Source organism: Pristis pectinata, chromosome 34 (genome assembly GCF_009764475.1).
Source record: "Pristis pectinata isolate sPriPec2 chromosome 34, sPriPec2.1.pri, whole genome shotgun sequence".
NCBI classification, from domain to species: Eukaryota; Metazoa; Chordata; class Chondrichthyes; order Rhinopristiformes; family Pristidae; genus Pristis; species Pristis pectinata.
Genome location: NC_067438.1, coordinates 14,047,519 through 14,066,340, shown reverse-complemented (window position 1 = coordinate 14,066,340; position 18,822 = coordinate 14,047,519). Strand labels below are relative to the sequence as shown.

At 42.6% G+C, this 18,822-nt stretch overlaps 1 protein-coding gene across 1 annotated transcript in view; it reads right to left on the bottom strand.

Moving 5' to 3' along the window:
• Positions 1-1,975: 1,975 nt before the first annotated feature.
• LOC127585887 (class I histocompatibility antigen, F10 alpha chain-like) overlaps positions 1,976-18,822 on the bottom strand; it is a 44,105-nt gene continuing 27,258 nt past the window's right edge. Inside the window, exons 5-7 of the mRNA XM_052043602.1 lie at positions 16,730-16,837; positions 9,477-9,546; positions 1,976-3,125 (exon numbers count right to left, since the gene is read on the bottom strand). Coding sequence (XP_051899562.1) covers positions 9,506-9,546; positions 16,730-16,837 — 149 coding nt within the window. The 3' untranslated portion in view covers positions 1,976-3,125; positions 9,477-9,505. The remainder of the gene's footprint in view (positions 3,126-9,476; positions 9,547-16,729; positions 16,838-18,822) is intronic.

The window sequence follows — 18,822 nt, the reverse complement described above, 5'->3', positions numbered from 1 at the left end:
GCCATGATTTATTGCCCATCCCCAATTGCGCTTCATAATGTGATGATTAGCTGTTTTCTTGAACCGCTGATGACCATCTGGTGAAGAAACGCCAAAATGCTTTTGGGGAAGGAGTTCTATAACAATGAGGGACAATCAATATATTTCTAAATCAGGATGGCAGCCAATTCGGAGGAAGACCTGCAGGTGGTATCGTTCTGAGTGGTAAATTTCAAAGGCGAATTGCAAACCTTCTTCATATGGAAAGGAAGCTGTTTGTATCGGCCGGGGGTGGCGGTTTAGAGGGAAGACTGTAGTGATCAATTCATGGCTCGAGTGTCCAAGAATGATTCTAATCCAGGTGAATGTTAACTTCAAGGGAATTCATGACTAATTGTTTCCATTTTATTTATATAATTTCTCTCACTGTGGTATTTAACAGGGAGACAGAAAAAGTGCAGCCCTACCACAGACACAGCACAGTAATACTCTGAGATTATGGCACCCAAGGATTTAGGTGCAGCCACGCAGATGTTGAACAATTGAAACCACAGCATATTTCAGATAGTTTTCTTTCTCTGATTTTACACAATAGTATAATAAATTTTCCAAGGAACCAGAAGTGGGTTTAAAGAGAGTGGGAAATGGAGCCCTGGTGAGTGCAAAGGAGCACAGGAGTAAGAGGCTGCAGTGGAGTGCTTAAAGGCAGTGTGGTAAACAGAACCCCAGTGAGTTCAAAGTGAGTGCACGAAACAACCAATTGAGCAAAATGCTGAACAAATGAGATTTCCTAATGATCTGACATTGGACTATTGGAGTGTTACTGTATTTGTTTGTTCAATTATCCAACTTTTTGCAAGTGCAACTACAGTAAAAGCATTATTCGATTGAATGCAAGCAAGTACTCTCAGTTTAGTCCTTGATTCATACCTATTCTGGTTCTGTTGCTTTGGAACAAATACCACATGCTGTTTCTCCTGCTCTAACTTCTTGAAGTAAAATTTCCACCCAATTTTGCTAGATTATATCGTAGTCTTGAAAATGTTGTCAGCACATCTGAGAACCAGTTTCCCTTGTGTAGTTTTGTCCTTTTCTATAACTATGCTAAATTATGATCATTACCTCCAAAATACAACACTGAGCTGCCAGCTTGCATGCTAAAATTGTCCCACACCACCCACTCTTTTGGTGATTTGCCCCCCACACATTCATCTAAATAGATTTTCTTGAATGTATTTTAAGAATTCACCACCACCTATTTTTTTGCACTGCTCTTGTCCCAGATAATATGTTGAAATCCACAACAAAACTTGTTCAGAGGTTTTTGTGTCACACAAAATGGTGAATATGTGGTTCCTTCTATTTCTCTTTGACTGACAAATGATGAGAAATATGAAGCGCCGAATCACAGAACTCTTACAACACAAGATGGAGGCCACTCAGCCTGTCAAGTCTGTGCCTATTCTTGACGAGGACACCTCACCAGTTCCAACTCAAGCCACTTCATCACCTTGCATTTCTTTCCTCACACCATATTCGTCCAATTTTCTCTGAAGGCCATAAAAGAATCTGTTCCACCACAACTACAAGCAATGCATTCCAAGTTCCAAACACACACTGCATGGAAAAGTTGCTCCTCGTTATTATTTGTTTTCTTCTCCTTTATCTTGGTGACATTTAGCCCTCAACCCCTCCACAAAAGGGAGAAGCTTCCCATGATCCACTTGTCCAGACCCCTCATTGGATGTCCACTCAGCATTCTCTCCTGTAAATAAAAATCACTGCCTCTAATCCATTATTTATCTATATTGCTCATTCTATGGACCATTCTTCTGAATTGCTTCTGGATCATCTTGTAATGTCTTCACACCCTTCCATTAATGAGGCAACCAGAATTAAACAATACTTTGCTTCTGCCTTTTCAAAGGTGGACACAATCTCCCAGAAATGCTAGGCAATGTAGAGTCTAGTTGGGGGGGGGGGGGGGGGGGGGGAAATGAAATCAGAACAAATAGGGAAATAACATGGAGGAAACTGACAGGATGAAAAACTAGCAATTTCCCAAGGCTCCAGACTTCATGAAGTAATCCTAGAAATTGGTCTCATTTTCTGACATTGGAATTTTTGCAGAGTACAACCAATGGATGGAAGACAGTTAATGTAACCCCACTATTTAAAAGCTATGGAGCGAGAACAGAACTATAGACCAGTGAGCCTGACAGTGGTGGGAATAAATATAAACACATGATAGGAGGGCACCTGGGAAAGAGTGACACAATTGGACAGAGTCAAGCAGATTTTGTGGCATATTGGCACAGTTGTTAGCACTCCTGCCTCAGCTCAAGAGATCTGAATTCAATCCAAAGCTTGGAGCTCTATTCTCCCTGACAGTATGGAGCCCTCCATGTGTTACATTTCACTCCCATGCGTCAAGTAAGTTCTGATGGATAGGATCATTGGTGACTGTAAATTGACCTTTGTGAAGTGGGTGGAAGTTGCAGGAAGGATGCAAGATGAAAATGATTAATGTAGATGCATGATTAGTGCAGAGGGACTGAACAAATGCTTATAGCATGAAAAGTGAGAGACTATCCATTTGTGCCAATAAAATCAAGATTATCTAAACCAAAATAAATTTACTGAGAGGCAATGATTATCCTTGCTCATGATTCACTAAAAGCAAGCATACACATGCAATGAGTCTCCCTAGCAAGATTGAAGCCTTGAGTGATATCTTTCTGCAATTTTTTTGTGGACTCCTGAGACAACACCTTGAATCTTGTCTGAATTTTGTTCTCCTTATTGGAGGAAGGAGATTCTTGCTTTGGAGATAATGCAGAGAGGGTTCATCAGATTCTTGAGATGGGAGGACTGATAGATGAAGTGAGATTAGGTAAATTAGGCTTGTTTGTTGAATATTAAAAGAAAGGATCTCAAACTCTCAAATTTCTAACAGGACTGGGCAGACTAGATGCAGGAAGGATATCAGGGCAATTCACAGCCCAGGGATCACAGTTGGAAGGTAAGTGGCAAGATATGTAGGACTGAACTGAGGAAAAATTCTCTCCCAAAGAATGGTGAACCCGTGGAATTTTCTATTGTGTTTGTTTGACTGCCAATTCATCCATGATCAATTTGTCTGTTTCCTACAAAACAAAAAGAAATGATTATTGCAGTAAGATAACTGTGTTTCAGAATGTTCTACCTGCATTTCTTTGCAACAACATCAATCAGTTTATTTGAGCCCACATATAAATTGACGATATATATTTCCTCCAAAATGCAAAATCAAGCCACTATAACATGGTGTACATTCCAATAGGTCTACTTAGATTTAATGTCTTCCTTCCTTTTTCAAAAACATTATGCTCAGTTGTCTAATCTCAAGGTATATTCTACTGATAGGTACAACCAGGGGAACCTCAAGAGCACCAGTGACCAGAAAAGCCCAAGAGAATGAAATTGAATGCTGTATTGCCAGTCACACTGGACAACTTTCTATCCCTATGGCTGAAAATTTTGATGCATTTTGAATGTACAAAGTACAAAGAAATCAAGAGCTTCTGCCATTGCCAAACAATGAAGCACTCTCAATAACTTTTTTTGTGCAGTCTCAAACCAACAGTGAATTGTTAAAACAATATCTATAATTATGAACATGAGACTGCAGATGCTGAAATCTGGAACAAAAAAAATGCTGGAAGAACTCAACAGGCTCAAGCAACATCTGTGGAGACAAATGGAGAAATTTCAGTTCAAGACCCCGCATCAGAACTGAAAGGGAAGATTGCTAGTATACTACAGTAAGAGGGAAGTTGGTAGATACAACCAAATGTTGAGGGCATGATGGGCAAATGGAGCCAATTGAAGGAGGAGTGCAAAGATGAACAAAAGGGAGAAGCAAATTTTCCAAGTGAGGCAGATGGTTACCTGCACCTCTTCCAATCTGGTCTCCTGCATTAAGTTCTCACCATGTGACCTCCTCTACATTGGAAAAACAAGCATAGAGAAGGCAACCATTTTGAGGAACACCTGCATGGTGTCTTCGATAGCCATCTTGAGCTTCCAATTGCATCTTGTTTTGACTCTTCCCAATCCCACAAGGATCTATCGGCCCATAGCAATGGGCAAAGTGACAAAAAGCTAAACAAATTGGAAGAACATTTTGGAAGCTCACAACCCAATGGTATGAATTTTGAATTTTCCAATTTCAGATGACCAACACTCCCAGTGCTCTTACCTGGCCACTTAGGTTTCTTCTCATTTTATTCACCTTCACCTCCCCCCCCCCACCCCCACCACACCTGGATCCATCTGCCCATCATCCCCTCCTCATCAGGTTCCACCAATCACCTACAAGCTTCTGTCCCACCCCTTTCCTCATACTGCTATATAATGGCAATCTTTCCTCTCAGTCCTGACACAGGGTCCCCAACCCACAACTTCAACTTGCACCTTTTGGCTCCAGAGATGCTGCTTGACCCACTGAGTTCTTGTAGCATTGTTTTTGTCCAGAATTGCTGTGAAAAAATAAAATTAAGGTCTCAAACTAACTGTAATTGAGAGAATTGAAACCATATTTTAATTAGTTTTAATTGGGCCAAACTTGTTTTTATAGGAGATTTGGATGGCAAGAGGGTGCAGTGTGTTATCCTAATCCAAGTTCCCACTCCTGCCTGCTGCAAAATCAGTGCCATGGATTAATTCTGTTAAATTGCATTTATTAGCAGTATGCCACCAAGGGAGAACTCTCCTTTAACACTCACTCAGTCTTTATCAGAGGTCTCCACAATACAAAGGAGCAAACATTAATACAGTCATTGTCATCACACTTAATCAATGCAGCTACAATGATTGAAACTTATCAGGTGCCTAAGATACAAAGACAATCATTACATACATTGTTTAGTATAATTGGTTCACAATCAAGTTCCAGACACAGTAATTACCACCTGGTCTTGAGTCAGGGGCTTGTGGGGTATTTTTTGTCATTAGTTACATGTACAATCACAATTTCTTAACCCCTTACTTCCTCAGTGGACACATCAGGTGGGCTCAAACTTGGCAAATGGAGTTTAATGCAGAAAAATGTGAGGTCATACACTTTGGTAAGAGGAATTCAGAGGCAGACTATTAACTAAGTAGGGAGTGACTGCAAATGGGTGAACCATAGGATCATAGAGCACAAAACAGGCCCTTCAGCCCACCATGTTGTGCCGTCCATCAAACCACCCTCACACTACCTAACCCCTTCCTCCCACATATCCCCCCATCCCACACTCCTCCATATGCCTATCCAACAAGCTCTTGAACCTGTCCAATGTATCTGCCTCCACCACCACCCCAGGCAGTGCATTCCATGCACCAACCACTCTCTGGGTGAAAAACCTCCCCCTGACGAACCTCCCACCCATAACCTTAAAGCCACACCCTCTCGTCTTGAGCATTGGTGCCCCAGGAAGGAGGCGCTGACTGTCTACTCTATCTATTCCTCTCAGTATTTTATATACCTATCATGTCTCCTCTCATCCTCGTCCTTTCCAGTGAATAAAGCCCTAGCACCTTAAGCCTCTCCTCATATTCAATACTCTCTAATCCAGGCAGCATCCTGGTAAATCTCCTCTGCACCCTCTCCAACGCCTCCACATCCTTCCTATAATGAGGCGACCAGAACTGAACACCGTACTCTAAGTGTGGCCTAACTAGAGTTTTGTAAAGCTGCATCATCACCTCGCAGCTCTTAAACTCAATCCTGCAATTTATGAAAGCCAACATCCCATTGGCCTTCTTAACTGCTCTTTCCACCTGTGAGGCAACTTTCAATGAACTGTGAATATGAACCCCCAGAACCCTCTGCTCCTCCACACTGCCAAGTACCTTGCCATTTTCCCAGTACTCTGCCCTGGAGTTTGTCCTTCCAAAGTGTACCACCTCACACTTCTCCGGATTGAACTCCATCTGCCACTTGTCAGCCCAGCTCTGCATCCTATCAATATCCCTCTGTAAGCTCCGACAGCCCTCCACACTATCCACAACACCGCCTATCTAAGTGTCATCTGCAAACTTACTAACCCAGCCCTCCACCCCCTCATCTAAGTCATCTATAAATATCACAAAAAGTAGAGGTCCCAGAACCAATCCCTGCGGGACACCACTAGTCACTGCCTTCCAATCCAAGGGCACTTCTTCCACCACAACCCTCTGCTTTCTACAGGCAAGCCAATTCCTAATCCACACAGCCAAGCTTCCTTGGATCTCTTGGCCTCTGACCTTCTGAAGAAGCCTACCATGAGGAACCTTATCAAACTGCTTACTAAAATCCATGTAAACCACATCCACCACACTGCCCTCATCAATCTTCCTGGTCACCTCCTCAAAGAACTCTATCAGGCTTGAGGCAAAATCTTCCCTTCACAAAGCCATGCTGTCTGTCCCTAATCAGTCCATGATTCTCTAGGTGTTCATAAATCCTATCCCTTAGAATCCTTTCTAACAGCTTACCCACCACAGACGTGAGACTCACCAGTCTATAATTCCCTGGCCTATCCCTATTACCTTTTTTGAACAAGGGGACAACATTCACAACCCTCCAATCCTCTGGCACCATCCTCGTGGACAACGGGGACTCAAAGATCCTTACCAGCGGTTCAACAATCTCCTCCCCAGCTTCTTGAAGCAGCCTGGGGAAAATCCTGTCAGGCCCCAGAGATTCATCTGTCTTAATATTATTTAACAACTTCAACACATCCTCTCTCTTGATATCTACAACCTCGAGAACATTACCCCTACCAGCACTTTCTGCGTCATCAAGACCCCTCTCCCTGGTGAATACCGAAGAGACGTACTCATTGAGAACTTCTCCCACTTCTGCCGCCTCCAGGCAAATTCTCCCACCTTTGTCCTTAATCGGACCTACCTTCACCCTAGCTATCCTCCTACCCTTCACGTACTTGAAAAAGGCCTTGGGATTTTCCTTAACCCTACTAGCCAAAGCCTTTTCATTTCCCCTTCTAGCTCTCCTCAGCCCTTTAAGTTCCTTCCTCACTACCCTATATTCCTCACAGGCCCTGTCTGAACCTTGCTGCTTATACCACACGTACGCTACCTTCTTCTCCCTAACAAGTCGTTCCACCTCTCTCGTCACCCACGGTTCCTTCACGCTGCCATTCCTTCACTGCCTCACTGGGACATATTTATCCCTAACATCCTGCATAAGATCCCTGAACATTCACCACATCTCCATGGTACATTTTCCTTCAAAAAGGACATCCCAATTTACACTCCCAAGTTCTCTCCTTATAGCCTCATAGTTCGCACTTCCCCAATTGAAAATCCTCTTGTCCTCTCTGCACCTGTCCATGACAATTTTAAAGGTTATGGAGCAATGGTCACTGTCCCCCAAATGCTCACCCACCAATAGATCCTTCACCTGTCCCAGTTCATTTCCTAAAACTAGATCTAACATGGCATTCCCTCTAGTCGGCCTGTCAACATACTGCGTCAGGAATCCCTCCTGGACACATTTAACAAATTCCGTCCCATCTAAACCTTTGGCACCAAGCAGGTTCCAGTCTATATTTGGGAAGTTGAAGTCTCCCATTATAACAACCCTGTTATTTTTGCTTCTCTCCAAACACTGCCTGCCAATCTGCTCCTCTATATCTCTACTGCTACCGGGGGGCCTATAGAATACTCCTAGTAGAGTAACTGCTCCTTTCTTGTTCCTTAATTCCACCCATACGGACTCTAGAGATGATCCTTCTACAACATCCATTTTTTCCACAGCCATAACAGTGTCCCTGACCAGTATCGCCACCCCTCCTCCTCTTCTCCCCCCCCCCCTCCCTATCCCTCTTAAAACACCGAAAACCAGGAATATTCAATATCTGCTCCTCTCCTGATGTCAGCCACATCTCAGTAATAGCCATGGTATCATAGTCCCCCATACTTATCCAAGCCCTCAGTTCATCCCCCTTATTCCTGACACTTCTTGCATTTCAGTAAACACACTTCAGTCCATCTACCTTACTACTTTTATAGCCTGTATTCTGCTTCTCCTTCCCCAAAGCCTCTCTACCTGTTTGATCTAATTTTTCCCCCATCCCCTTCTTCCTCTGACCTACTCCTCTGGTTCCCTTCCCCCTCACAAACTAGTTTAAACCCTCCTGAACCATCCTAGCAAATCTTGCAAGGATATTGACCCCCTTCTGGTTCGGGTGTAACCCGTTCTCTCTGTACAGGTCCCACCTTCCTGAGAAGAGATCCCAATGATCCAGAAATCTAAAACCCTCCCTCCTGCACCAGTTTCTCAACCATGCATTTATCTGCCACCTCCTCCTATTCCTGCCTTCACTATCGCATGGCACTGGCAGCAATCCTGAGATTGCTACCCTTGAGGTCCTGTTCCTCAATTCTCTGCCTAGCTCCCTGGACTCACTCTTCAGGACCTCATCCCCCTTCCTATCTATGTCATTGGTGCCAATATGGACTACAACTTCTGGCTGCTCTCCCTCCCACTCAAAAATCCTGTGGACCCCATCAGTGACATCCCAGACCCTGGCACCTGGGAGGCAACATACCATCTGGGATTCATGTTCACTGCCACAAAACCTCCTATCTGTTTCCCTGACTATCGAGTCCCCTATCACTACCGCATGTCTCTTTCCCACCCTTCCCTTCTGAGCAGCAGTACCAGTCCCAGTGCCAGAGACCTGGTCACTGCAGCTAGGCCCCTGCAGGTCATCCCCCCCAAACAGCTTCCAAGGCAGAAAACTTGTTACTGAGGGGGAACAGCCTCCGGGGTGAAGTGCATAGAATCCATGCAGGCTTGTAGCTGGTTCACAAGAAGCCAGCATGTAGGTGCAGCAGATAATTCAGCAGGCAAACAGCATATTACCTGCTACTGGACTGTAAAACTAGCTTAATATTGTATCAATGTTGATGAGGGTACACATGAAGTAGTTGTTGTCCACTTATTTAAGAAAGGATGTACTGGTATTGGAGGTAGTCCAGAAGAGATTCCTGGAATAAGGCTGCCCCACCATGAATGGCTAAAGAAGTTGGATCAGTATTCTTTGGCATTAAGAATAAGCATTGACCTTACTGAAATACATCAAAAGGCACAACAGTGGCATGCAGATAGATGAGCTGTTTGCACTCTAGAGAGCTCTCCTGGGGACAGTATTACAAGAATAGCAGACTGGCATTTAAAACTGAGATACAAACAGCTTCCTTCTTGCATAGGACGGTGAATCTCAAATTATTTAGTCTGAAAGAGGCAAGATCATTGGAAGTACCTAAAGAATAGGATATTGTTTTTGAAAGAGCGGGGTATTGAGGGTGACATGGAATTAGCATAGGAGTTGAGGCCCAAGGTAGTTCAGCCACGGTCAGGATATTTTACTCCTCAGTGCAAAACAGAATTAAAAGTTCTTGTCGTGGTCAGGAAATGTAATCCAACTTATTCCATATATTTAAGTTCCTGTATTTCAACTCACATCCAAGATGTCTCCGATTTAGCAACTGGTCAGCATCTCAAATTCTGGTTTGCTCGAATATTTTCATAAGCTGAGGAGTGAAACTGAATGTTAGCCAAGCCAGAAATGGAGCAGAGAAAGAACACTCAAAGCTGTGACTTACACATCTTCCTTTGAAACAATTAATATTGTTTAAATGAACTGTTTGAAAGACCTCCACTGCTGTCCTGTACTGATACAGGGCAATGGGATAAATGCCATGAAAATTATGTAAATTAGTTGGAGATTGTAAATGTTGTACAACATCATAAACAAAGTTAAACAGGACAATCAAATGACTGAGCATAAGGAACAGAGTGTTCATTGAAATAACATGCATGTTGAATTTCATTGAGCACATCTTTTACAGGGCACAATTTTCTCCTCAGAACACATTCCCAGGCTCCATTGGTGTGAAAGGCCAATTTTCCACAGTTTCACTGCAACACATTTGCTGGCCTCTATTCCTATTAGAATGACTGAAGAGACAAACTGATGACCTCTACTGGATTCACGTGCCAATTCTCGGTGATAAAAAGCTAATGCAACAGTCACCAAGACTCAATCTAAATGTGCAAATCATTGATGTTGAAAGTTTACATTGTTACTGGATGTCACCCCAAATATACTTTGAATTCACATTTTTTTTTTAACATGTTGGACAGCAGCATAATAAATTGGCCAATGAACCTGATGAGTTTAAAGGGAGTGGGAAATATAGAAGCACTCTGGTCTCTGGACTCCCATTCCAAATTTATGAGTGAGCCAGATGCCAGGACAAGATTTTCTCAACAAACAGATGCCAGATTGAGTTTTAAGACAAAACCCTGCAGGCCCAACAATGTGGGTCAACTCAGACCAAACTGGCATGAACACCAGTCAGCTGTATTAGTCATAGGACAGGTGCATCACAGATTACTGTTGGCCAAGCCTAAATTAATTTCAGTCGGTGACACAAAAAGCCAAGTTTACATCTGTTGCATGTCCCACTGGATGCAATGAATTGGCTGATTCAAAAGTCATAATTCTGCAACTAAGGAAGCAAATTTTAAACTCATCCAAGATGTACAGTTTAAGATCCACCTGATCCCCAAGCTGCAGCACAACAAAACTGGGTTTGATTCCCAATAGATGCAATGTTTCCAAGAGTTTTAGTTGCAGCAAGGACCTGTTCACGTTGTCCAGTCACAATTTAGTTAAATGTATGATTAAACTAAGGAGATTCACTTGCACTCTGGGATACCAAAATATTCCAGTGATATGACAAATTTCAAAGTAATTCAGGTAGTTTTCACATTTGTGTTGTGTTCTGATCAGAACTGCAGACAATAATCTAAATTCAGTCTAACATTCCAACTCCTGTACTCAATGCCCTGATTTATTAAGGCCAACATGCCAGAAGCTCTCTTCATGAGCCTATTTACCTGTGATGCAACTTTCAAGGAACTATGAATCTATATTCTCATGCCATTTTGTTCTACTGCACACCTCAGACCTACCATTCACTGTTTAAGTCTTACCCTGGGTTGCCCTCCCTAACTGCAACATTTCACACTTGTCTGCATTAAGTTCCATCTGCCATTTTTCAGCCCATTTTCCTAGCTGGTCAACATCACACTGCAAGCTTGATATACTTCCTCACTGTCCACAACACCCCCAATCTTGATGTCATTCAACATTTTGCTGATCCAGTTTACCAAAATCATCTAAATCATTAATATAGATAATAAACAATGGACCCAGCACCGATCCCTGCAGCATATCACCAGTCACAGGCCTCCCATCAGAGAGGCAACCATCTCCAACCACTCTCTGGCTTCTCCGGCAAAGCCAATGTTGAATCCAATTGGCTACTTTGTCCTGAATACCAAGTGATTTAACCTTCAAGAGCAGCCTCCCTTGCTGGACTTTGTCAAAGGCCTTGCTAAAGACCACGTAGACAACAACCACCACCTTTCCCTCAACCTTCGTGGTAACCTCCTTGAAGAACTTCAAAATTGGTTGGGCATGATCTACCACACACAAAGCCATGTTGACTATCCCTAGTCAGACCCTGTCTATCCAAATATTTATATATCCTGTCCCTTAGAATACCTTCCAATAATTTACCCATGACTGATGTCAGGCTCACCAGCCCATGATTTCCCAGCTTATTCTTAGATCCTTTCTTGAACAACAAAACAATATTAGCTATCCTCCAGCATCTCACCCATGGCTAAGGACATTTTAAATATCTCCACCAGTGCCCCTGCAATTTCTGCACTAGCTTCACACAGTCTGAGGGGACACCTTGTCTGGCCCTGGGGATTTATCCCCCTTCATTCACCTCAAGACAGCCAGAATGCCATAATCTGGTTATGGTCCATGACCTCACTACTCTTTTGCCTCAGTTCTATAGTCTGTGTCTGTCTCCAGAGTAAATATGGATGCAAAAAATTCATTTAAGATCTTCCCCATCTCTTTCAACTCCATGCATAGATAACCACACTGATCTTCAGGAGGATCAATTTTGTACCTTGCTAACTTTTTGCTCTTAATATAGTGATAGAAACCCTTGGGCTCCTTTCACCCTGCCTGCTAGAGCAACCTCATGTCCTCTTTGCCCTCCTGATTTCTCTCTCAAGTTTTCTTACATTTCTTATACTCCTCAAGCACCTCATTTGATCCCAACTGACTATACCTGATATGCACCTCCTTTTTCTTTACTATAGCCTCAATATCCCCCAATAAATAAGGTTCCCTAAACCTGATATAGCCTTGCCTTTTACGTTAACAGGAATATACTGACAGTGAAGAATCTGTATATCACTTTTGAAAGCCTCCCACTTACCAAGCAACTTTGTCAGAAAACAGTCTATCCCAATCCATACCTGCCAGATCCCTTCTGATGCCATTAAAGTTGGTTTTACTCCAATTTAGAATCTCAACCCAAGGACCACTCCCATCCTTCTCCATAATTATCTTAAAACTAATGGAATTATGATCACTCGATCCAATGTGCTCCCCCACACATTTGTCACCTGCTCAGTCTCATCCCCAAAGAGATCCAGTATTGCACTCTCTAGTTGGGATCTCTGCATATTGATTAAGGAAGCTTTCCTGAATATTTGACAAACTTCATCCCATCCAATCTTTTTAGAGACCGAGTCCCAGTCAATGTGGAAAGATAAAGTCACCTACTATCACAACCTCTTTCTTGCAACTGTCCACTGTCTCTACAAATTTGTTCCTCTAAATCTCACTGTCCGTCAGGAAGTCTATAATATAGTCCTATTAACATGGTCATGTTTCTTATTCCTCAATTCCACCCATATTGGCTCAGTAGACAAGCCCTCCAGTATGTGCTCTGAATACTGCTGTGACATTTTCCCTGATGAGTAAATGGCACTCTTCCCCCTTTAATACCTCCCTTACTATCATGTCTAGAACATCAGAAACCCAGAACATTGAGCTGCCAGTCCTGCCCCTCTTGCAACCAAGTCTCACTAATGGCTACAACACCACAATTTCATGTGCCAATCCATGCCAACACCACAAGTTCATCTGCCTTACCTACAATACACCTCACATTGAAATAGATGCATCTCAGAACATTAGTCCCGTCATGTTCACCAACCTATTGATTTCTGTCTCTGCTTGTTGGCTTAACATCTGCGTTCCCCACAACCACTCCACTTGCTGCCCTACCACTGGTTCCCACCCCCCTGCAACTCGAGTTTCATTCCCCCCCACCCAAGCAGCACTAACAAATCTTCCCACAAAGATATTGGTCCCACTCCAATTCATGTGCAAACCATCTCATTTGTAGAAGTCCCACCTGCCCTGGAAGAGAGACTAATGATCCAAAAATTGGAAGCCCTCCCCACTGCACCATCTCCTTAACCACATGTTAAACTGCACTATCTTCCTATTTTTTGCCTCACTTGCATATGGCACAGGTAGCAATCCTGACATCACCACTTTGGAGGTGCTGTCTTTTAACTTAGCAACTAACTCCCTGAACTCTCTTTGCAGGACTTTGTCAACCTTCCTGCATATGTCATGGGCACTGATGTGGACCATGACTTCTAGACGCTCACCCTTCCCCTTAAGAATGCTGTGGGCTCAACTCAAAACATCTGATCCTGGAACCTGACACACCATCCAGTTGTCTCATTCTCATCTTGTTCTCAGAGTCTCCTATCTGTTCCCCTAAACAATGAATCCCCTATCACTACTGTATTCCTCCTCCCCCACCCTACCATTTCTGAGCCACAGAGCCAGACAGTGCCAGAGACATGGCCACTGTAGCTTTCCTCTGGTAGGTCATTTCACCTCTCCCCCACCAGTATCTAAAATAATATACTTGTTATTGAGGAGAATGACCACAAGGGTACCCTGCACTGACTGCCTAATCCCTTTCCAGTCACCCAATTACCTGCATCCTGCAACCTCAGTGTGACTGCTTCCCTCTAACTCCTGTCCATCATCTCTTCAGTTTCCCCAAATGATACAGAGTTCATCCAGCTCCAGTTCCTTTACATGGTCAGTAAAGAGATGTCAGCAGGTGCGCTTCTCACAGATGTAGTCATCAGGGACACTGGAGGTCTCCCTGGTTTCCCACATCCCACAAGTGGAGCACAACACAGCCCTGACTGCCATGTCATTGCTCTACTGTGGAATAAGAGAAAGACAAAGACCTTACCCAAACCTCACCTTAGCATGCACCCACTGTAGCCTCCTGAACCAAAGCTGAGTCAAGGATAGCAATAAAATTTACCTGCTTTATATATGCCTTTCCTCTGAAGCCTTTCTTCCTTAGAGAGCTGCTCTCACTATCCAAACCTGAGCCCTTGAGCCACTTATTCTACCTCTTCACACCAAAGCCTCAGCTCCCCACTCTAATCCTGTCACAATGGCTGCTCCAAAATAGCCACTCTGCTTAATCCTAACTTCTTTTTATTGGCTGGCTAATTTGCTAATTGGCAGCAATCAATTACTACTAACACTATGCAAGTGTGCTTCTATAAGGGACCTGCTCACTGAAACTGAATGCAAAGCCTAGAGACTCACCTCTTTTGAAATCTCCCATCTTTTGCTCCAAATCCCGGCTCCTGCTTACTGAAACTGAACACAAGGCACGGAGGCTCATTTCTTCTGAAATCTCCCAACCATATATTATTCATAAAGGGTTTCTTGATTCTGCTGTTCAAAACCAGTGTCATCCATAAATAACAATAACTTAATTTCAATTTCACTATGCTTGTCCACGTCCTCATCAGAACAGACCCCAGATCTACAATAACAGAAATTTCTAATGGAAGCAGAGTCTCCTTGATGGCCCTAAACATACTGATATTACCTTGATGCTAACCAAAGTTACACGATGCTGTTAGACCACACCATCCAACCAACTTATCCTGGTATTACTCTTCTCTTGTACAAGCACTCCTTATCTATTTCCCAGTCCTGTTCTTACATTATTTCCTCTTTATCCATCTGTTCAATGTAAAATTAAATGATACACTTGGTCTCACCTAACTCTTTATCCCTAAATGTCCACTAAACAAAATCACAATTTTCTGAAAAGAATTGTTTGCACTTTTCGTGCCAGTCTGTTGCATTTATTCAAGTATGTTTTGTCAGTTATTCTTTAACCTATTTATTGTACTATGAAACTTTGTTGTTGGGGGGCGCTATTGCACAGCAGAGACAGACTGGTGGAACGCCTGGTCTTTCCAGATGCTATGAGGCCCATTCTCTTGCATTTTCATAAATACAAATTGCATGAAACATTCAACTGTGCTTTAATGAACGAGGCAAGGATGACGTTGTTCAGCCTTTGAAAGTGCACAAATGCAAGTGTTGTCTCTGCAGTTACCGAGGGAGTTGAGGCCAATCTTGTCTCTGGTTTGGAAGTGTTGTAGTTTGAACAGATTCCCACTAGTCTGTTCATTGTTAGAGATCAGGTGCTGCACTGAAGCGAGAAAGACTGCAAATGTACCAGGCAAACACTTTGCTTGACACAGGTCTCCACGAAAATCATCGTCTAGTATAATTGTTTGAATGTCATCATGAAACAAATGTGGAACGGAGAGGAATTTCAGGTGCTGGTTGCATTTGAGGAGGGTGTTCCACAATCCCTCTGGATTAATGGAGTCAAATGCCATGAAAAGTGAGTTCCTACAAAAGACAATCTATTTTCTGCATCTTTTGGACACAGAACAGTGAATATTATGTCCCACATGACTCTGGTTAGGTGGAAAGTACATGGCACTTCATGGAGCAGCTCTTCAGCCCTTTGGCCCAGAGCATTCCTGCCAACCATCAAGTATCCATCTGCATTATTCCTATTCAGCAACGTTTGATCCTTAGCCTGCTGTTCCTTGGCAAATCAACTGCTGGTCCAAATGCTTCTCAATTTTATGAGAGTTTCTGCCTCACCACCCCTTCAGGTTGTCTATTCCAGATTCCAAACACCCTCTGGGTGAAAACAAAAGTCCTCCTTGCACCCCCACTAAATCTCTTACTCCTCACCTTAAACCTACGTCTTCTGGTCTTAGATATCTCTGTGATGGTAAAGGTTTCTTACCATCTACCATGTCAATGCCCACCATAATTCTGTATACCTTTAATTGGTTTCTACCTTCCCCACCACCACCACCCCCCCAAGCCTCCCATGCTCTTAAGGAAAATAAACCCAGCCCTTTCAGTCTGAAGTATTCCACCTCAGACAAATCCTTCAGAATGTCCACAGTACCATCCAGAATCCCAGCAACCAATCTGATAAACCTTTACTGTAGTCTTGCTATAACAGGCACAACTTTCCAGTATAAAGAGGTGAGGGGAAAATCCTCTTTATGCTGGCTATCCCCTCTTTTACTCTCTCAGTCCTGATTCTTGACCTGAAATGTCGACCATCCCTCTGCCTCCACAGATGCTGCCTGACCCGCTGAGTTCCTCCAGCAGTTTGTTTCCTGCAACTTTCTTTACAGAGTCATGTAGTTTTAAATCAACTTTTTGGATTTGATGCAAATGATTTCATTATATTTATGTATTAATATTTGTTATCCTATTTAACTCTTTAAATCCACATGAACAGTTTTCAAAAGTATTATTATGAGAAACATATAAAAACTGTACAAAGGCTGTTTGATGGCATTTCAGTAACAGGGTCTCCCCATCTACTTGCTTAGCCTACTTCAGATCGAGCATTTTCTTCAAATGCAATGTTTTTGGAAGCAATCTCATCTCACCTTTTCTCCTCTTTCTCAAGAAAACAATTCCTCCCAGAATAACAGACAGCAATATCAGTACACACACGGCAATCAGCCCTATGTGCCTGTCTTCCTTCGAATTTCCTTCTGAAACACAATACAGTTGTATGATTATACAAGTAGATTGAAAAGTTCTGTAGACATATATATATGGCTCTGTTCAAGATACGTAGGTGATATGTTGTTTTTTTCAAGTATGGCATTCCCTTAATAAACAGTGCATACAGTGCATTATGTTATTAAAGGGTACTTTCTCTCCTCCATAGACTATTCTAGACAATATATCGCAGGACAAAGTAGGAAACCGATCAGTAAAGGGCTACTCGTTTATCATAAGACAGGATCAGTTACATATTCCATATAAAAGTATGATCTGGGGAGCAATGGTAAAAAAAAACATAGAATTTCACATTAAGTTTGAGAGAAATCTTGGTCTGAAACTCCTGTGTTACAGTAAAATGTATTTACAAATATATGAAGGCACAGTTAGCTGTCGTGGACTGTGAAAATTAATTAAAACATAAAATTGAAAGGAACTTTGATTACTTTGCACTGAAATGAACTTTGGGTTTTTATTTTGTTCTAATTGCTTTCTTCCTCAAAAAAAATGTGTATAATTTATGTTTTTCTTGTGAATGCTGCTTATTGGATGCTATGTGCCTGTGATGCTGCTGCAAGTCATTGTACCTGTGCATACATGTACAATACTTGTGCACTTGACAATAAACTTGACTTTGACGTGATAGTGGCAGATGTTTAATGAAGTATTTTATAAATCTCAACAAAACTATACTCCTTTGAGAAATAAAGACTTTACAAGAAGAGACTAAGGGAAATAGATAAATAGAAATTTTTTTTTAAAGATGGCATACACCTTTATTAAGATTCATGGTAGCTCCCAGCGTGGGAAAAGTTCAGAAAACAGCAAAGTATGGCAAAAAATGTATCAAGAGTGAGTAAGTATATTATGTGGATAAACTTGCAAGAAACTTTAAAAAGGCAGTAAAAACTTAAACACATATATAAAATAGAAGAGAGTCACTAAGTTAAACATTGGTCACAGAGGATGATACAGGGTGACAGGGAAGGGGGGTAATAACAGGCTATAAGGAAATGACAAAGGTTGATTCGTGGTTTGACAGAATCACAGAATGTTTACAGCAGACCCACTCACCGTCTTTTCTGTTCCAAGAACCAGAGTTTCCCCAGTCAATAACATAACTCAAGTCCCTCTTCCCTGGAATCAATTTGGCAATTCTATTCTGCACTCCCTCCAAAGCAGTTTTATCTTTCCTGATGTGTGAAATCCAGAACTGGATACGTGTATGGTATACCAGCTACTGTATATCGTCCCCTGTAGGTGAGTGGTGGGAGAATCAGACAGGCTTGGGGTGGGGGTGAGAGGGCACAGGTGTTAATGAGCATGTGCAAAAGGAAGGGTCACAGGAGAATGGGATTGATGGACTGTTCTGGAAGCCACTGTAAACCCAATGGGCTGAATAGCATCATCATATGTTGCAAGGAAACATGACAACCTTCACTGTGACGGATAATCTGACGTGCCTGTCATTAGTCGGTTTATCCCTACACCCTCGCTCCTCAGACTTCAATACCACAGCCCAATTCAAGGAAAGATATCTCATCTTTCAGCCAAGTATATTACAGCACCAGTGTGATTCCTGAGATAGGGATGGTGGGGATTGCCCTGTGAACAGAGATTATGATGTGCCACTCAAGAGAAGCCTGCAGAGGTTTAGTCTTTTTATATACCTGTTGCCTTTGTCATCCTTGGTGGTACTGGCAATATGTTTGGGTGTTGCTCCAAGAGTAGCCTAGGTGAGTAACTGCAGGGTATTTCGTAGACAGTGCACACTGCAGGCACCATGTACTGGAGGTGGAAGGAATAAATGTTTCAAGCTGTGCACATCATACAAATCAAGCCAGCTTCTTTGTCCTAGATGGTGTCTGGGCCTCAAGTATTTTTGGAATTCCACTTGACCAGGGAAGTGGAGAGTATTCCACCATATACTTTAATTGAGAACTCCAGATACAACCCGTGGAAGGCCGTCCTG